At 40.2% G+C, this 20985-nt stretch overlaps 1 protein-coding gene across 6 annotated transcripts in view; it reads right to left on the bottom strand.

Moving 5' to 3' along the window:
- Positions 1–20341, bottom strand: part of LOC120527788 (SH3 domain and tetratricopeptide repeat-containing protein 1) — a 69033-nt gene extending 48692 nt beyond the window's left edge. For 2 of the 6 annotated variants that reach the window (XM_039751610.1, XM_039751609.1), the window contains exon 1: positions 19984–20341. In XM_039751610.1, coding sequence (XP_039607544.1) covers positions 19984–20302 — 319 coding nt within the window. In that variant the 5' untranslated portion in view covers positions 20303–20341. Of the gene's footprint in view, positions 1–19597; positions 19619–19820; positions 19916–19983 lie in introns of those variants that run through there. The other 4 variants (XM_039751605.1, XM_039751606.1, XM_039751607.1 and 1 more) reach the window with 3 other exon arrangements.
- Between the last annotated feature and the right edge of the window lie 644 nt (positions 20342–20985).

Genomic DNA, 20985 nt, shown 5'->3' with positions numbered 1-20985 from the left:
ACATCAAACTTTAACAATGAATATTTGTAACGAATATGGAAAAAAGTGCAATTTTGTCCTGACTTTTCAGTTTTATTTATCTTGTACCTTTGTACGTTTGTATAAAAGCATTCTTCCATATTTTCTCTTTGGCTTTTAAAGTGTTACCCTGCATTTTTTAGTTTCTGCATGTCCTACAATTCCAGGTGTCACTATCTTATTGCATACTATTAACTTGATCTGATACACCTATTGTGCAGTTATTGTTGAGTTACTTGTTTGTCACTATTACTGTTGTCTTAGAGTACATGTATTGGCTGGTTTCTGGCCAAGATGGATGGTTCCTTTCTCAGCATGGGAGGCATTTATAAAGAAAGGATGGAAGGAGACTGCCTCCGGAGCCATGTACTTTCTTAATATTTTAGGTAGCAGCATTCCTTTGATGGATTTTCCATGTGCACACCTGCAGGGCTGCATGGGAATGTAGTCTCAAAGCAGCCTTTCTGGGTTTCTTGAAATCCACCGGGGGAGCTGGGTCCCAACTGTATGATGGTTCCTCCTGACACAGAAGTGCTTCCTGGATGCAATATTGAGGCACCAGGAGCACTCCCAAGACATACTTAAAGGAAACCGTTCTGCCTTCCACAGGAAAGTTGGGAGAGGAGAAAGACAACATTCGCTTGAGAGCCTGTGAGAAGGTAGTTTGCTAAATAAAAATAAGCCTTTTGAACCAGTTAATTGTGTCTGTGGTTTGGGGGTCTGAAATACCTTTTCTCGGTCACATTATATAACCTGTTTTGTACCAAAGATATTCTTGATGTAGGGAGCTCTTTTTAATACTTGTCTAAAATGTTAAGGTATACATTCAGGAATTTTTTCCTTGTATTTGCTATGTTTTTTTTACTTTACTCTGAAACTGTTCAGTCTAATAATATATTGATTAATTAATTACCTGACTAAATCTTGCCACTTGCTTGACAGACTGAATTGGGTCAAGTCACCAAGTCACCATAGCTTTTTTGTCCTCAGGTTAGCACAACTTTCACATATTCAGCAGAAATCAAGCAAGCTGCACTGGACTATGGGTTATTCCAAGAACTTTAAAAATGGGCTTTGATCCATCTGGTTCAAGGATGTGGAGAAAAATCAACATTGACCAAGAATCATGTCATAAACTAAACAATGACCTTGAAAATAAACTGCTGGTGTAAAGCAGAGGAAAGGTCAAGGTATCTAATATATTTAAAAACTTAAAATGATCTCTAAGTAGAGAATACAAGAGCTTTTTCATAAAAATGTAGTTTTCCTTAATGAAAAATCCTGCAAAGTTTAAACAGGGATCTGTATGGCTCCATTTATTTTTCAATGATGTTTTTACCTAAGTGAACAGAGTTCTCCCAATAAAATGCACAGAAACCAAAGTTTTCTTTTCCAAATGTTACATAGATGCAACATGCACTACAATGCACCTAATGAAATCAGTAATAAGTATTTGAATTTGACTGTATATTCTATGCAGAGTTACAACAAAAAAGCTCCAAAAGTATATAAGAAGCACTAAGGTTATACTTGCACTGGTATAATAGATGCAATATATGTTAAGCCATTAAAACATATTTAGAATTACTTAGTTTATTTATCAATAAGCACAAATAACTTATGCTTTAAATATTAGCACAACAGTGTTTTTGTCACCTTGACATTAAAATTTTAAACAAAGAGAAATGTCATACTTAATATAAAAAGCTGTTAAGTATATAATATTAGACACCCTACCTTTTATCATTGAAGAACAGTTTAAATACCTAGGGGTAAACATCACAAGTAAACATAAAGCTCTTTATCAATAAAAATTTGCCGTTTGCATGGAAAAAATTAAGCATAGATGGTCAACCCTTCATCTCACTCTGGCTGGAAGAAGTAACATTGTTAAGATGAATATTCTTCCTAAGCTTCTTTTTTTATTTCAAAACATTCTAATATACATCAATAAATCATTTTTAAGCAATTAGATTCAACAATGACCTCATTTATTTGGAACTCAAAACATCCATGTATCCAAAGAGCGACCCTACAAAGGCCAAACGCAGAAGGTGGCATGGCTCTATCTAACTTTCAGTTTTATTACTGGGCAGCACACATACAAGCTATAAAAACCTGGACACAAACAGATGAAAATACACAGACCTGGTCCGCAACAGAAGTAAAATCCTGCAGTACTTCTTTATATTCCCTGCTTTGTGCCCCAATAAATGCAGGTTATCAGCAATATATTGATAACCCAATTGTGCTTCACTCACTCAGAATATGGAACCAATGTAGAAAGCATTTTAAGATGGAGAACCTTTTATCTGCGGCACCTCTGCAAGACAACCACCTCTTTCAACCCTCGCAAACAGCACTTTTTAATATCTGGAAAAAATTTGGGATTAACTTGCTTAGAGATCTTTATATAGACAACATCTTTGCATCCTATGAACAATTACATTCCAAATTTAACATTCCAGCTACACATTTCTTTCACTATCTTCAAATTAGGAACTTCGTTAAACAGAACCTGCCCGACTTTCCTCATCTTGCATCCTCATTCATGCTGGAAAAAATATTGCTCAATTTCAAGGACTTGGACAACATCTCTGCAATATATAAAATTAATTTTACAGTCCCTCCCTTTCAGAGATCGAAGAGGACACCGGGAAAAAGATCTCTTAATCAATATATCAGAAAAGGAGTGGAAAATAGCAATGCAGAGAATTCACTTGAGCTCCATATGTGTCACCTCTGGGACATTATGTTTTAGTCCATCCAATGCCACCAGGTTGCACCTCAGACTGTCCAGGAGCTAAGTGATGCCCTGGTCCAGATCTGGGAGGAGATCCCCCACAACACCATCTGTCATCTCATTAGAAGCATGCACCGATGTTGTCAGGCATGTATACAAGAACACAGGGGCCATACAAAGTGCCGCGTACAATTTTGAGTTGCTGCAATTAAATTTTGGTAAAATGGACATACCTGCCACATAATTTTTTCACTCTGATTTTTGGGGCGTCTTTGAATTCAGGGCTCTGTAGGTTGATCATTTTCATTTCCATCAAACGATGTGGCATCCTTTCGTTCCTAACACATTACCCAGTCTATATCAGTATAGATATCCAGGAGGATTTCTTTTTCCCATTGAGATCTGATGTGTTTTCAAAGTGTTCCTTTAATTTTTTTGAGCATATACATACAGTGATCCCTCGCTGTATCACGCTTCGACTTTCGCGGCTTCACTCTATCGCGATTTTTTTTCATACACGCTTACGTCACTACGCATGCGCTTTATGAGAACTTTTATCTAAGCCCCACAATGGCTCCTAAACGTGCTGCTTTTTCTAAGCCTTCTGAAAATAAAACTAAGCGCCGGAGGAAGATGCTTACCATCCAGGAGAAGGTGAAACTCTTGGATATGATCAGAGATGGCAAGAAAATCATGGAGGTTGCCCGGCATTACAACTTGAATGAATCTACTGTTCGCTACATCCGTAAAGATGAAAAGAACATCCGTGAAACGGCTACTGTCTCTTTCAACAAAGAAGCAAAGCGCATTGTGACAAGTCGTAATAAGTTCATTGTGAAAATGGAGCCTGTCCTAGCAATTTGGATCAGCGACAGCCGCAAGAAAAACATTCCGTTGGATTCGCTGGTCATCCGGAAGAAGGCAAGGCAGCTCTATCAGTGCTTTACGATGGACGATCCCCAACCAGGACCCTCTTCTGCAACGTTTATGGATTTCACGGCGAGCAAGGGTTGGTTTGAAAAGTTCCAGAAGAGGTATCATCTGAAGAGTGTCGTTCTCCACGGAGAAGCTGCCGCTGCTGATCAGCCTGCAGCAGAGGACTACGTGAACAACACGTTCAAAAAAATCCTTGAGGAGGGCAAGTATCATCCAGAACAGGTGTTCAATATGGACAAAACAGGAGTTTTCTGGAAAAAAATGCCTTCCCGGACATTCATTTTCAAGGATGAGGCCAAGGTCCGTGGCTTCAAGGCGTATAAAGATCGCGTGACTATTGTTATGTGTGGAAATGCTGAGGGATTTTTGCTCAGGCCTACCCTTATCTATAAAGCCAATAACCCTAGAGCCCTGAAGAATAAAAACAAGAACCAGCTGCCAGTGCATTGGATGCACAACAACAAGGGCTGGATCACAAAGCAGCTGTCATCGGACTGGTTCCACGAGTGCTTCATCCCCCAAGTCAAGCTGTATCTCGCGGAGAAGGGACTCGAGTTTAATGTCCTTCTCCTCATGGACAATGCTGGAGGTCATGCGCAAGACCTATCCTACGGCGGTGTGCGGATCGAGTTCCTTCCTCCCAACACCACTTCGCTGATCCAGCCCATGGATCAAGGTGTTATTCGCGCGTTCAAAGACATCTACACGCAAAACACCCTGCAACACCTCGTCGAAGGCATGAACCTTGAGGAGAACTTCTTGCTGAAGGAGTACTGGCGGCAGTATACCATCGCAACCTGTCTGAAGAACATCCAGGCTGCATTGAAGGACATAAAGACGGAGACCGTGAAGGCTAGCTGGAAGGTGTTGTGGCCTGAAATTGTCCACGCCTACAGAGGACTCACCCCAGAGGATATAAGCGACTCGGCAGTGGATAAGGCAGCTAGGCTAGCCCACATGCTACACAAGTACAGGACATGATTGGATGGGACCCACAAATGATGCGTGCATTGCAGTTCCAGAATGCGCTTGATGGAGCGATCGAACCATACAAAAGCCTCCTCGCGCAAATGAAAAGACAGCGCCAGCAACTGCCTATCACAATGTTTTTCAGCCGCGCACCCAGACACCCACTGCCTACTCCTAGTTCTGCTTCAGCGGAAGAAGGCAACGATGCACCTGCTGAAGATACTGAATCACATTAAGACTCTCCTACTGAGGTCGTGCCTTCATAGGTTAGTGATTGTGTGTAAGAACGTACTTAAAAGGTCGTAAACAGGTTTTCTATACTCTAACTGCGAAAATGTTTGATTTATTCATTTATCGCGGTAGAGTCTGGAACGGATTAACCGCGATAAACGAGGGCAAAGCCCTCACTGACTGACTGACTCACTCACTCACTGACTCATCATTAATTCTCCAACTTCCCATGTAGGTAGAAAGCTGAAATTTGGCAGGCTTATTCCTTACAGTTTACTTACAAAAGTTAAGCAGTTTTCATTTTGAAATTCTACACGTAATGGTCATAACAGTCGATAACGGTCGACAACGTCCGCCATGTTAAACTTTCTTATTTATGGCCCCATCTTCACGAAATTTGGTAGGCGGCTTCCCTGCGCTAACCGAAACCGATGTACGCACTTATTTCGATGGTATGACGCCACTGTCGGCCGCCATATTGAACTTTCCAACGTCACCAATTTTCCAACTTCCCGTGTAGGTAGAAGGCTGACCCCGTCTTCACGAAATTTGGTAGGCGGCTTCCCTGCGCTAACCAAAACCAATTTACATACTTATTTTGGTGGTATGATGCCACTGTCAGCCACCATATTGAACTTTTAACGGAAACCGATGTACGTACTTATTTTGTTGGTATGACACCACTGTCGGCCGCCATATTGAACTTTCCAACATCACTAATTCTCCAACTTCCCGTGTAGGTAGAAGGCTGAAATTTGGCAGGCTCACTCCTTACAGCTTACTTACAAATGTTTAGCAGGTTTCATTTCAAAATTCTACGCGTAACGGTCATAACGGTCAACAACGTCTACCATGTTGAACTTTCTTATTTATGGCCCCATCTTCTCAAAATTTGGTAGGCGGCTTCCCTGCATTAACCAAAACCAATGTACGTACTTATTTCGGTGGTATGATGCCACTGTCAGCTGCCATATTGAACTTTCCAACGTCACTAATTCTCCAACTTCCCGTGTAGGTAGAAGGCTGAAATTTCGCAGGCTCATTCCTTACAGCTTACTTACAAAAGTTAAGCAGGTTTCATTTCGAAATTCTACACGTAATGGTCATAACGGTCAACAACTTTCGACATGTTGAACTTTCTTATTTATGGCCCCATCTTCTCAAAATTTGGTAGGCGGCTTCCCTGCACTAACCGAAACCAATGTATGTACTTATTTCGGTGGTATGATGCCACTGTTGGCCGCCATATTGAACTTTTCAACAATCTTTGTTACTTATGGGCCCATCTTCAAGAAATTTGGTACACGGGTTCCCAACGCTAACTGAATCCTACTTACGTACATATATATACGTCCATAGCTTGCAGCTCGGCCACCGTGTGAGGTGGCATTGGGTCCCCCATCCCAACGCCTCCCACGTTGTTGGCTGCCTGCCTATATAAGACCGTGCGTCGCTCCGGTCTCTACATTCCCTTCCTTGCTTCGCCACAGGATTCACGTCTCCCTACTGATAACTACAGCCTTTTTATTTAATCCACGGCTTCCCCGCTTTTTTATTGTTTGTTTATTACAATTATAGTTATTGTATAGGTATTTTAGACTTACTTTACATTTCTCAGGTACCCATTTCCTTTATCATTCCAACACCCTTTACCTTGTCTATCGAGGTGATCACTATCGATCAAAGAACTGTCACTTACCGAGTGGTTTCCATGCTCGGAGATGGCACCTACCTTTTCCATTCTCTTTGTTACATATTGCACAGCCATACCAGGCTCACTCTTGATATCCGGAGGAACATTGTGTCTTATGTGTTAATTGACTGGGACAGGTTCAAGGTGTGGACTGATGACGGTACAGGAGATAATTATACTACACAGGAGCACTAGAAGAGTGAAATGCTTAAGCCCTTCACCTATGGTTCTGCATGTGAGTTGATGGCTGCCGCTGAATTGTTCAGTTGTCGCTTTCAAGTGTACCGAAATGGCCAAATATTTTACACCTTTCGACAACCGCCAATGCCTCTTAAACATCTTAGATTCACAGGTGACGATTTCAGTAGTGGAGACTTTGATGTTTATGAATGTTTAAACTCTCAAAAGCTGGATGTGACTTTATCGATGAAACCGGTTGTGTGCTTACAACACTTGACAGATACCGAATGTCACTTCAACACAACAAATCCTGCAAATACTGTCGTAATTGAAACAAACTATGAAACTGAAACCGATTAAAAAGAGTAAGCTCAGCGCACAGCTTGGTCATGTTACATCCGGAGGGCCGAACTGAAAACATGGTATACAAAGAGATCCTTAACAAATAATTATTGGCATATTTTCCCTCAGTTTAAAGAGGTTTAATTTTCTTCTTAATAAAAATTTTAATGCAGTACTTCGCATCTGCGAAGCGCGGGTATTTTGCTACTTTTAGGTATAACAGAGTTTTAGCTTAATGTATAAAATGTTTTATCATTTTTGTTTTCAGTGACTTATCTCAATTAGCATCTATATATAATTCACTAAGGCAAGACAACCATGGAAAGCACGGCGGAAGGGGCGTGGATTCACTAAGCCACCGACAAGTGAGACACCTATGGCGCACGCAGGAAGGAGCCACGCCCACTAACTCCAAGACCATTGAATACGACGACAACTCGCAGGGCCCACCAACTCGGACGCGACGACACAGAAAAAATGCCGTAATTTATATTCGTCTGTCATAGAGGCCACATGCAGTGCAGGTCAGGTTAATGTCATGTGCATGTCATGCACCTCCGAGCTACGTTGACTGTTCATAGAGGCAAGTTTCTCGCGGAGGTGAATCGCCATATGCAGCGTGTGAAACGGTTTGCGAGGGGTTCCTATGGGATTCTTAAAAAAAACTGAGATTAAAGCACAATGAAGTAAGCAGTCTTTAAAAAATTACTTTTCGGTTACGACGCACGACCGCATGCACCATAGCAAACTGTTTTACACGCTACATACAGCTATTCGCATCCATGACAAACGTGGCGTCTTCTTAGATGCTCCTGCAGGAACACGGAAGACGTTTTCCTGCCCACCAACACTCCTTTTTCACCGGCCGGTGTCTAGCCTCGCTCTCAAGGCATTCACACTGCCTGCCCATTTGCCCAGACGCAAAAACTCACCGACCACCCAGTTAGTCCCTTTCGTCTGTGGTAAAAGTCCACATGCACGTCTGAGCCATGCGGCGTTAATTATGCCGCTTGTTCACTATTGTGTTGTATTTTGCTCTCTCCAGAGTTCCATCTTTTCATTCACTTACTGTTGTATTCTCATACCAACCCGTTTTAGACATCCGTGTCTTTCCAGAAGTGTTTAGCATTCAATAAATAATTATGCATGAGATTGACTGTGTGTCTACCCAGCGCAGAGAGGAGTGAATAAGCCGTTGAACCCCATTCGGGCTGCAAGCTGTGGAATTTCCACTAAGTGTGACTCATATGCTCCCACTCATTATGTCCCTACCCTTTGTACACACCCCCCTTATACCGTGGTCGGGTATCTTGGTTGATTATATATAGAAAAGCAGCCAAAACCAAGGGATATCCCATGGTGTCCTTAAAACATTCCTTTACAACTGAGGTTAAAACACAATGAAGTAAGCAGTCTTTAAAAACCGAATTTTCGGTTACGACGCACGACCATGTGCACCACAGCAAACATTTTTACACGCTACATGCAGCAATTCGCATCCGCAACAAACATGCGTCTTCTTAGATGCTCCTGCACTTTTTTCACACCCCCCTCCCAACCTCGCTACTACCGTGGTCGGGTGTCTTGGTGGATTATATATAGAAAGGCAGCCAAAACCGCACAGAGCAATTAAAGTCTAGAGTTCTATCTTTTCATTCACTTTCTGTTGTATCTTCAAACCCTCCCTTTTTAGACAACTGTGTCTTTCCAGAAGTGTTCAACCATCAATAAATAATTATGCGGCGTCTGTTATGCCGCAGGTTCACTATTGTGTTGTATTTTGCTCTCTCCAGAGTTCCATCTTTTCATTCGCTCACTGTTGTATTCTCACACCAACCCGTTTTAGACAACTGTGTCTTTCCAGAAGTGTTTAGCATTCAATAAATAACTATGCATGACATTGAGCGTGTGTCTACCCGACGCAGAGAGGCGTGGGTAAGTCGTTGAACCCCATTCGGGCTGCAAACCGTGGAATTCCCACTAAGTGCGACTCATACGCTCCCACTGGTTGCGTCCCAACCCTTTGTACACACCCCCCTCCCACCTCGCTACTACCGTGGTCGGGTGTCTTGGTGGATTACATATAGAAAAGCAGCCAAAACCGCACAGAGCAATGAAACGTCTACATCAGTCACAGGTACATCTGGACTGTGTAAAGACGACGACTCAAGTGACGAGTTGGAGGTGGGCACATGAGCGGGCAGTGCATACTGAACGAGAAATCAGCAGACTAGCATGATGGACAGAGCTAAATGGATGTCCTTCTCCTCTCCTCCCGTTCCACACTCCACGCCGTGCACCCCCATCCCTCCGTCTGGCAGGAGAAGGCGCGAGGACGGTCCACCAGTTTTCAGTCACGGACGATTGTGTGTTGGTTCATTCCATGCATTGTTGCAATGTTGCTTTTCTTGCTGATTTATTACATTACCGATTTTTCAAATGTTCATTTTCTCCCTGTGCTTAAAAATCATTAAAAAACCGACCTGATTATGCGGCGTATGGTACGCGAGATGGCTAGTTTGTTTAGTTTTTGTTTCATTTTCTAACTTATTTAAGTCTGCTGTGTTATCAGTTGCACATTTGCTTTTGGTACTGTACATACTCAAAGTACATTTCATCATTTCAGTTAATGTTATATGCAAGCAAGAAGCTGTGTGCCTAGAATGTATTTATTTTTACACATACTCAAGGTGTTGATGCCTAGTATTAGGCCACCTATGGTTTGTATGGTAGGGCAGTAAGAATGTGCTAACAGGATGCTGAGCTGAAGGGCCAATAGTATGAACAAAAGGATTCAGACACCACATGGCATATTGTCAGCAGCTATAGTACCTCAAAAATCCACAGCAGTTCTAGTATTACTTAAATATCCCATACCCTGCGGTGGGCTGGTGCCCTGCACGGGGTTTGTTTCCTGCCTTGCGCCCTGTGTTGGCTGGGATTGGCTCCAGCAGACCCCCGTTACCCTGTAGTTAGGATATAGCGGGTTGGATAATGGATGGGATCAAAAAACCTACTGAAAGTATTTGTGTTTTGTTGGCTTCAGTGCCCTATGATTCACAATATGTGTTATGAGTGGGAAGTGTGGTCAAATATCAGTATAATAATTTATTTAAAATTCTGACTTTTCTAGTAGATACTGGCATAATGTATTTGAATACATTTTTTTTTTACATTTTTTTGTTTTACATATAGCAATTTTATTACTGATAAATTATGCACACAGTGTGCTTCTTGTATGTCAGAATGCTTGTTAACACTCTGCTACTACTAACTGATTTGATTGCAGGTGTTCAGCTCTTTTGAACAGATAAAAGTGCAGCTTCTTTTTCACTCCCTCACATGGCTATTGCCAAGCAACTGTAGCGCAAGACACAGCTTTTTCTGGATCTCTTCTCTTTTTTGAATCGGTTCACCAATCAGACAGAACTGCACACCACTTTGGGTAAATCTTTAAAATGGGTAGGCTCACTCATTACACACTTATTTACATGGAAGTCCATACAAAAACACATTACCTTTAAACCACTAATACACATACAGCAATCCACAATTCAAGTTAGTTTTTGCATGCACAATTTTGCATGTTTTGTTAAAGAACATTTTTTATATTTAAATGCTTTTGCAAGTGTTCTAGTAATTTTTAGCAAACCAGCAGTTATACAGCATTCACTGTGGTGATATAAATTAAAGCTCCACAAAAGGAATTGTGAACTTCATAGTTAAAAAGTGTCCTCTGTAAGTATTTAGATAATGAAGTCTAAAATTTTTTTTTTTTTTGGCTAAAAATTTATTTTGGAAGTGAAAAGCTAAACAAATGCAATGAAAGTAAAGTATTTTTAGAATGATATCACATTTGTTACAACTTCATCCCTTTTACTTAATATACGTAAAAATACTGGAAGAATGTGGTTATTTTAATTTTTGTAAATATAGTAGCATTTGGCTTCAGGTATTCTGTATTGGTTTGGTGTTTTCCTGTCGGACTGACTGTGAATGCAAACAGCAGTACTAGATTAGACTTTCCTCTTTCATTTGGTTTCAGGGATTGCCAGACTTTGTCGATTTTTGTAAAGTGTTCGATGCCCTGTGGAACATTCTGAGACTTCATGGGATCCCCCTGAAGTTGTGGGATATCATGGCTGGCATCTACACTGGTAATGCGAGTACCTTGCAGAGTGGAGGCAGAACCACTGCATTTTTCCCCAGTTGATTCTGGGGTTTGTTAGGGGTGCATTCTTGCTCTGTTCAATGTATACATGGACAGCTACGAGGCATCTGTTGGTGAAGAGGGGTTCACTGATCTTGACTTTGCTGACAATGCTGTGATCTTCAGGGAGTCAATGGAGACTCTGATCGGGGTTCTCAGGAGATTGAGTGATGAGTCTGCATGTCTGGACTTGCAAGTGGTCTGGATAAAAACCAAGATGCAGGAGAATGTCGACCTCGTTGAATGGTTTACTTTTCTCAGCAGGGACATTCATGTTGCTGGTGACTCTCCCTAAGAAGTTAGTAGACAGACTGGGAGAGCATGGGGAGTTATGAGGTCGCTAGAATGGGATGTGTGGAGCTCCCATCTTTGCAAAAGGATGAAGGTCCAAGTCTTTAGAGTCATGGTCCTTCCTGCTTTGCTATATGGTTGAGAGGTATGCACTATATCCAGTAACCAGAAGCGGAGACTGGACTGCTTCATTACTATGTCTCTTCGGAGAATCCTTGGGTACTGCTGGCTAGACTTTGCCTCGAACAAGCAGCTGCTCATGAAGTCCTGCATTAGGTGTCAGTTTTGGCACTGCAGCCATGTGGTGCGATTCCACTAGATTGATCCGGCTCACAGGATCCACATTGCCGAGGACCTGAGTGGCTGGACCAGGCCAAAGAGACGCCCATGTAACACCTGGCTGCAGCAGATAGATGGTAATTTCCAGAGGATGGGACTGGACTGCATGTCTTCCTGGGGGGTTGCCAACTGGGAAAACAAACAAACAGAAGCTTGTATGGCCCAGAGTACTCTACAAGTATGTCATCAAGAGGCCACATAACTAAAACAAGGCCTTGAACCAAGCCTGAATTTGATTTTCATTGGTAAACACAAAATGTCATCAGGCTCTGTTTCTAAAACAGCTATGTAAAACCTGAAATGAGGGGAACTGCCATTTGGACTCGCCTCCTACAATGCAAATAGATTTCATTCAGATGAAAGACATTAACAGTACAGGATTATATGAACTTGGCTCTGGATGCAGGTTTATGAAATGTTATTTAACTTTTCGGCCAAATTTTTCTTTAGCTCAGAGGTAAATGCAAATTTACAAAGCTGTATTGAAAAGTAGCATTTAAAAAATGCTCTCAGTCTGCTAATGACTGTCACAATCCAATTTGTTACAATTATCACTGTTAATTATAACAAACAAACTGGTCATCATTGAATTTAATTAATAAGGTCTCATTTGTGCTTCATGATGAAATATACACTTATGCTTTTGCATTTTTACTTTATCCTATTACTAAACATTTACTCAGTAACTGTTAAAAGGTCTAAAAGTTTGACTGCCTTCGACCTTTGCTCATTTCCATAGTCCACTCATGCCTGTAGAGACTGTTCCAGGCTATCCATAATGACACCCTGGAAATAATTTTACTGATAAAATTGCACAAGTCTTGGCAGGTTAAACTGTTCACTCGTCCTTCTGTCTTGAAAATAATAAAGAACCCCCATCAACAGATTTTTAGAGTAGGGTATTCCCGTAAATACTCAAAGTATGAGATGATATTTAAAGACAGTATCAATTATCAGAGTAGTCATTTGTAATTTGGTAGTTTGTGGAAAATAATTATCATAACATAGCCATACATGACATATTTAAAGGCATGTGTATGGTAATGGACAATGAAGTTATTTTTTCATATCATATCCGCCTCCACATTGGAGGAAAAGGGCTATGAAAATGTAGTACCTCTCTGCCTCTCCAATAGCATGTAAACTAAGGCAGCTTAGCAAGTTTGCTGAATCATAAACTTTAGAAAAGTATAAACTTCCCTGCACAATAACAGTTTACCTAAGATACATTTGATATTTACATAAGCTTCACACATATGCAACATAAACAGTAATAGCCTTAACTCCATAATACTTGGCCTGCTATAGTTTAATCCTTATATAGGTAGCTAAATAATCTTCATTGCTGAATTAAGCATTGCTCGGACAGAGAAAATGTTCAAAGAAGTACTCCATCAAATAAGAAACTTATGACACTCTTTTATGTCATGTTCTGTTCAATCTCCATTCCCCACAACTTAGCTTTCATGAACTACGCACTGCAAATTCAGTCATCTTCAATTCTGCTTGAAATATAATTCACTAGCATTAGCCTTGCTCCATTTTTTGTAAACAATTTTTAATTTTTTAAAGACAAATGGAGGAGAAAAAAAAGTGTTAGCCACAGACCCTACACATCCCGATTATAATAAGTGATTTTTAGTAAGTGCGACTATTTTTTCTAAAGATGACATAGGGGATGGAGATGATAAATTAATATGCGCTGCAGAAAGTTCTAAAAAAAATAAGTTGCAAAATAAGCTCCTCCTTGAATCTACTAAACATTGGTCTTGCTTTTTTCCCCCAAGCCAAATGCCAGGAGGTTCTTACCAGTTAAGGAACACAGTGAAATCAACTTATTATTAGAGGATGGAAAGAAGTATAATGAAAAATCAAGTACTAAAAAAAGCTGTGAAGAACATGGAATAAACACATATAAAATGAGCAAAATAATGGTGGAAACACTGGTTCACAAAGATGTGGCAGGACAGCAGGACCAAAAACATATGAAAAAGGAACCAGGCACTTTAGTGGATTTAGCCCCGGACCCAGTTTGTAATTTTTGTTGTCTTAAACACGGTTTTAAAGGAGATGTATAAAACATATGGACACGCCTTACTCCATGATAAGATTGTGTACCTGTGTTTATGATTTTCATGGTCGGCTAATGTATCTCTCAAATAAAAATACTGCTTTCAAAAAACCTTTCCCAGATTCTACAGAATTTTCCATATCTTCAGCTCAGGTAAGAGGTCAGCTCAAAAATAACTTCTTAGCCCTTTCAAAATACTTCACTGTTTTTCTGTGCTTTGCACCTCTTCCTTAACTCCACTTTTTCTCACATTGCATCAAAACTACTTCACCATCACTTTCCATGTATTTTCCTAACCTTTTTCTGACTTATATACACTTCTCGACTCGCCAATAGACTTCCAACTTTATTTGGAAATACCTTTTCATTTTTTTTTTGACATCTATCTTGTTTTTTACTTATTTCAAACTGCAAAAAACAGAATATTACCAGACTGTTAAAAATGTTAGACTGTACACTGCTTGATTGGCCCGGATGGGTTTTCTGCGATCATCTGACATACTATTAAAGACAAGCACTAAACTGACATTAGAAATTTTGGTACAACCCCACTTCCAAAAAAGGTGGGACGTTGTGTAAAATGTAAATAAAAACAGAAAGCAATGATTTGCAAATCTCGTAAACCCATATTTTATTCAACATAGAAAACATAACAAATGTGAGACAATTTACTATTTCATGAAAAATATTAGCTCATTTTGAATTTCATGGCAGCAACACATCTCAAAAAAGTTGGGAGGAGGGCAACAAAAGGCTGGAAAAGTAAGTGGTACTAAAAAAAAACAGGTAGATGAACATTTTGCACTAATTAGGTTAATTGGCAACAGATCAATAACATGATTGGATATAAAAAGAGCATCTTAGAGAGTTAGAGTTTCTCAGAAGTAAAGACAGGCAGAGGTTCACCAATCTTTAAAAAACTGCATCTACAAATTGTGGAACAATTTCAGAATAATGTCCCTCAATGTAAAACTGCAAAGGCTTTGAATATCTCATCATCTACTATACATAATACAATCAAAAGATTCCAAGAATCTGCAGAAATCTCTGTGTGCAAGGGACAAGTCCGAAAATCAGTGTTGGATGCCCGTGATCTTCGGGCCCTCAGTCGGCATTGTATTAAAACAGGCAATATTCCATCATGGAAATCACTGCATGGGCTCAGGAACACTTCCAGAAATCACTGTTTGTGAACACAGTTTACTGTGCCTTCCACAAATGCTGGTTAAATCTCTGTCATACAAAGAAGAAGCCATATATAAGCATGATCCAGAAACGCAGCTGTCTTCTCTGGGCCAAAGCTAATTTAAAATGGACTCGTGCAAATGTGGAAAACTGTTCTGTGGTCAGACAAATTGAAACTTGAAATTCTTTTTGGAAAACATGGACCCACATCCTCTAGACAAAACAGGAGAGGGACCATCTAGCTTGTTATCAGTGTTCAGTTCAAAAGCCTCCAACTCTGATGGTATGAGTGTGCATTAGTGCCTTATGGAATGGGCAGCCTCTCTGGAAATGCACCATAAATGCTGAAAGATATATACAGGTTTTGGAGCAAAATATGCTCCCACCCATGAATCTTTTTCAGGGAAAGCCTTGCATATTTCAGAAAGACAATGCTAAACAGCATACTGTATCTATTACAACAGAATGGCTTTGTAGTAGATGAATAGTCTGGGTGCTGAACTAGCCTGCCTGTAGTCCAGACCACAAGCTGAAAACATTTGGCGCATCATAAAATGAAAAATAAAAAAGACCCAGAACTGTTGAGCAGCTAGAATCATATATTAGACAACAATGGGGCAAATTCCTCTCCCAAAAGTCCAGCAGCTGGTCTCATCAGTTCCCAAACATTTACGGACTGTTGTTAAAAGAAGAGGGGATGGTACCCAGTGGTAAATGTGATCCTGTCCCAGCTTTTTTGAGACATGTTGCTGCCATCAAATTCAAAATGACCTTATTCTTTCCTTTAAATGGTACATTTTCTCAGTTTAAACATATCCTATGTTTTCTATGTTCTACTGTAAATAAAATAGACTAAAACAAATTGACACAATTTTATTCAAAAATGCACTAAAAAAAACTACACATTTTTTTCTTGTACTAAGCTTTTGTTGGTCATATGTGGCGAAAAATAAACCCATGGGGCACCCATAAAAGAATTAATTTAATTAAATTAAAATACAAGCATTAAAGTGAAAGTTCTAACCAGCTTAACTATGAGAAGAAAATGATACATCATATAAAAGCTGATTAAAGTATGTAGAATAATGGTTATAAATGGCGACATTTTCAAATTGTAAGAGTTATCTTTTGAAATAATTTATTCATGTTCATTTCTTCATTGTCTCCACACACTGAGGAGAGGTAAGACACATGACAGCCCGCATGGAGTTTGCTAAAAGACACCTGAAGGACTCTGAGATGGTGAGAAATAAGATTCTCTGGTCTGATGAGACCAAGATAGAACTTTTTGGCCTTACTTCTAAGCGGTATGTGTGGAGACAACCAGGCACTGCTCATCACTTGTTCAATACAGTCCCCACAGTGAAGCATGGTGGTGGCAGCATCATGCTGTGGGGGTGTTTTTCAGCTGCAGGGACAGGACGACTGGTTGCAATCGAGGGAAAGAAGAATGCGGCCAAGTACAGGGATATCCTGGACAAAAACCTTCTCCAGAGTGCTAAGGACATCTGACTGGGCCGAAGGTTTACCTTCCAACAAGACAATGACCCTAAGCACACAGCTAAAATAACGAAGGAGTGGCTTCACAACAACTCTGTGACTGTTCTTGAATGGCCCAGCCAGAGCCCTGACTTAAACCCAACTGAGCATCTCTGGAGAGACCTAAAAATGGCTGTCCACCAACGTGTACCATCCAACCTGACAGAACTGGAGAGGATCTGCAAGGAGGAATGGCAAAGGATCCCCAAATCCAGGTGTGAAAAACTTGTTGCATCTTTCCCAAGAAGACTCATAGCTGTATTAGCTCAAATTTTGATAGATGCACCCGAATTAAATTTCTATTAAAATTACAAAGTAAAATTGTTGGATGCTTCAGACCATAACAGAAAGCAGTTATGCAGCTTGATCAATTATAGCATTACAGAAATAATGAATTGTTAATGCAAATATTTAATCAGCCAATCACATGGCAGCAACTCAAAGAATTTAGGCATGTTTACATTATCAAGACGACCTGCTGAAGTTCAAACTGAACATTACAATAAAGGTGATTTAACGTGGCATTGTTGTTGATGCCAGACGAGTTGGTCTGATTAAGAGTTTCAGAAACTTGCTGATATACTGGGATTTTTACACACAATCATCTCTAGGAATTACAGAGAATGGTCTGGAAAAAGAAAAATATCCAGTGAGCGACAGTTTTCTGGGTGAAAATGCCTTGTTGATGTCATGCATTATTATAGTTTGTGCTCTTCTATGACGTTTGTGAAGCAATGAGAACTAATTTACAAACTGTGTCAAGACTAAGTGTTTCATATGCTTTTGTTGGATTAATTTGGTTATTAGGAAAAATGAAAGATGCGTATCAACCCTTGTGAATTATCTACAAAATTTGGGAAAGGAGTCACAGAGAGACAATTATTCTTCAGATACAGTTCTACTAACATGTTAACTCACCTTCGTTACTTTCTATAGATTTCAGGGCCTTTTCATACACTCAAAGTGAATAATATTTACAATAACAAATATAACACTGATTTTGAGCTAATGTTTCTTAACAAGTACAATTTTTATTAACTTAAAAGAGATAGAACACTGGGGAAAAAAGCCCATCATCATGAAACTTAACAGCAATGTGTAGCAACAGGTCATTAATTAAAGGAGGGAGAGATGTTAACTGCTGGTGCACCGCCGTAAAGGGGAAACCACATGGCAGACTGAACAAACCAAAGACAAACATGACAAAACAAGACTAGCTTTGGATTACTTAAACTTTGTACTGATCGTGTTGTGCTGTTCACTGTGACCGCACTTACATCCGAGGATCAAATTCTCTTAGTATCATACTACATAGTACCATATTAGCAAATCAAGACCAGTCTCTGGTACACTGCTACTGATCCATGGAGACTCTCCCTTATATGCTTTACCGTCACAATCCAGTTATTAAATTCATCCTTTTTATAACACAATACAGAAAGTGGGCCTACAAAATAAAGCAAAATATGTTAATACAATGTGTTTGTTTATATTTCATCCAATACCATCAGAGAAGCTTACTTTTTGAGGTATTGAAGCCAGGACAGCACTGTAGGATAAACAATTATCTTAGCATTAAAGATATAATCCCTTTCTAATCTTGGATTAGCTGACATTTGTGTGCCTCCAGGGTAGCAATAATCAACTTAACCAATATGTTGTTTTCATTTTCTTACTCTGCAAATCCTAGCGCATGAAAGATATGCTGGTACAACAGCCTACTGTAGTTATTTATTACTGGGACCTTCAGCCACGTTGCCTTTCTACTCCACCTTCAGTGGAATACAAAAGTATGCTGCACCAACTTATTCGAACTTGTGACATGTAAGCGATACAGTAAAGTTAACACTTCAACACATTTCATTTTATCTCATTATCCAAATTATGTGCTGTAGTGGGTGGTCCAAACCTACTCATAGACTTACTTGTAAGTCAGTCACTGGGCACACATGCTCACACACTCACATTTGCTCATAGAGAGTCAAAAAACACCAGCTACTTGCCACCTTGAAAAGCAAGACACCAGCATTAATAGAAAGATAAGTGTTTGTGTGCCTGTCTGTGTGTCATAAAACAGTATGCTACCTATCTGTCATTCCAAAAAATGGTGCAGCACAAGCATTTTCAGTAACAAAAATGTACTTCATTTTCCATTCCAACAGATGGCACATCACAAACATTTATAGCAATCAAATGCCTTGCATTTGTTATTCATACATTCATTCTGCTTTTACAAATCAAATTCCAAATGGCAACAGAGACAAATTCACTGCTTGGTGCATTTTCAAACATTACCACTGAGGTCTTCTTTGATAACTTAGATTTCAGCTCTTCCTAGCACATCTAAGGAGGTCATAAAATGGATGGATGGAAAAACAGATGGATTCATCAAGTACTATTATGACCTTTGGACTACAATATTTTGCTTTCTTTTAATTTTGTGTTAACTTTGCCTGAAGAGGGGGCCTGAGCCATCTCAAAATCTTGCATGGTGTAATTTACACAGCTAATAAAATGTGTCATCTTGCTTCTCGTCTTATTGCGTTCACAAATGGTTAACATCAATATTGCTACTGTAATTTACAGACCATGATGTTTATAATGAATCCTAACTGCTGAAACAATATTTTAATATAGTACCTTTCACATCCCACAAAGATTTACAAAGAACTAAACTTTAAAGAAACATGTACATCAGAATAATGCCACTTCTGTAAACTCGATCGGGATTAAAGGGAATGGATCGACCCCTAACTACTTACTGTACATGTATGACATCTGCAGTTTTATTCTGAAGATGTATGTAATTCTTTCAAAACATGAACAAAGCAAAAAAAAAATCGTATTTACAATTTCTGGTGGTGGTTTTCCCCAATGTTGCAAGCAGACACGAAAAACAATGGATTGTACAAAACATCCTGTGAAAACAGATAACCAAAAAAGTCCCGATAAGCAGGACACGGTCACGACATTTTTGCTGCTTTTCTACCTCAAACTTTTTGATGAAACACAAACTGAACTCGCTCAGTACATAATGTAATCAAAGCTTGAACTGTAACCCTGAAAGTCCTACCTGCGATCTGTCGTTTTTTGAAAAACATGCTTGAAAACAACGACCGTAACTGAGAAGAGTGGCGCTGGGTGCTGCGTGACTTCCTTTACACAACAACCCCCACTCCCATTTTTCACCTTTGCTCGGACTCTCCAGGCACCTGTTATTAATTGATAAATCTCACCCTGGCCGTCATGCGCCGCTTCCGCTTCACCACCTGCTGCTGCAGCAGCGGCTTCACTCGCCACTTCGCTCACTGACGGAACGGGACATTCGCTGCCTTCTATGCGGGGCTTTCCGCCGGTACCAACTAGGGAAGATCGCTGTCGTGCCGTCTCCGTTTCCATTTCGGAGCTCTGTTTTTGTGTCGCCGTGCTTTGTCTTTTTTTCCTACTGGTCTTTCTTTTTAAGTGGTGAACCCCGCCCCCTTGTGTGTTATGAATACTGCGCGGGACAAACGGGAAACAGTAAAAGGATACGCCAGCCGCGCTTTTTGGCTTCATGTTCTTTCCGCAAAGGCTTCTCAGAACTCCCCTCTGTTGGCCCCGGGCGTCCCTGCCAGCCTAAGCCATTTTTTATATATATATGACCTTGTCAAGATTATACGGACATGGATACGTAGTGAGCAGGAAGGTAAAACAATGGTAGTCTACTCGGTTTTATCATCTTAGGGAACCTGAATCCTTTCACGCATTATATCGGAGAGTGACGATGTGTTATACATGCACATAAACATTTCACTCCACTCTACACACATACCAATATTAGGTTTGTCCCAGTACCTTTCCTTTTAGGGATCAGTCCCATCACAGGAGACCTTCAGACTGGTCCAAGCCATTACCCTATCAGTCCTCGGAGGAAACCAAAGGCAGAGGAAGAAACTGTTCTTCCTGATATAAAAGTTCAGTTTTTAAAAATCATATAAAGCGTTCTGTATGTAGTGATAACGCTAATGGTATTTGCTAGTATTGTTAAGTGGCACAGACTTGTGCCTCTTTTCTTGTGTGTAAATCAGACTTGACATTTATAAGTTGTCACTGCTGAACCCTGACTGGAAAGTGAAAGGGTGCAGAGAGGGGTATCTGGCATGGATTCGGACTCCAAATTATTCTTTCCTGCAGCAAAAACTGAGGAAGACTGAAGGAAAATTCTAATCGGGGACAGGGAACTTGTCACATATCTCGAT

This window comes from Polypterus senegalus, chromosome 4, assembly GCF_016835505.1.
Source record: "Polypterus senegalus isolate Bchr_013 chromosome 4, ASM1683550v1, whole genome shotgun sequence".
In the NCBI taxonomy this organism is placed as follows: domain Eukaryota; kingdom Metazoa; phylum Chordata; class Cladistia; order Polypteriformes; family Polypteridae; genus Polypterus; species Polypterus senegalus.
The sequence above is the reverse complement of the archived record's forward strand: the minus strand, read 5'-3'. Positions and strand labels throughout refer to the sequence as shown.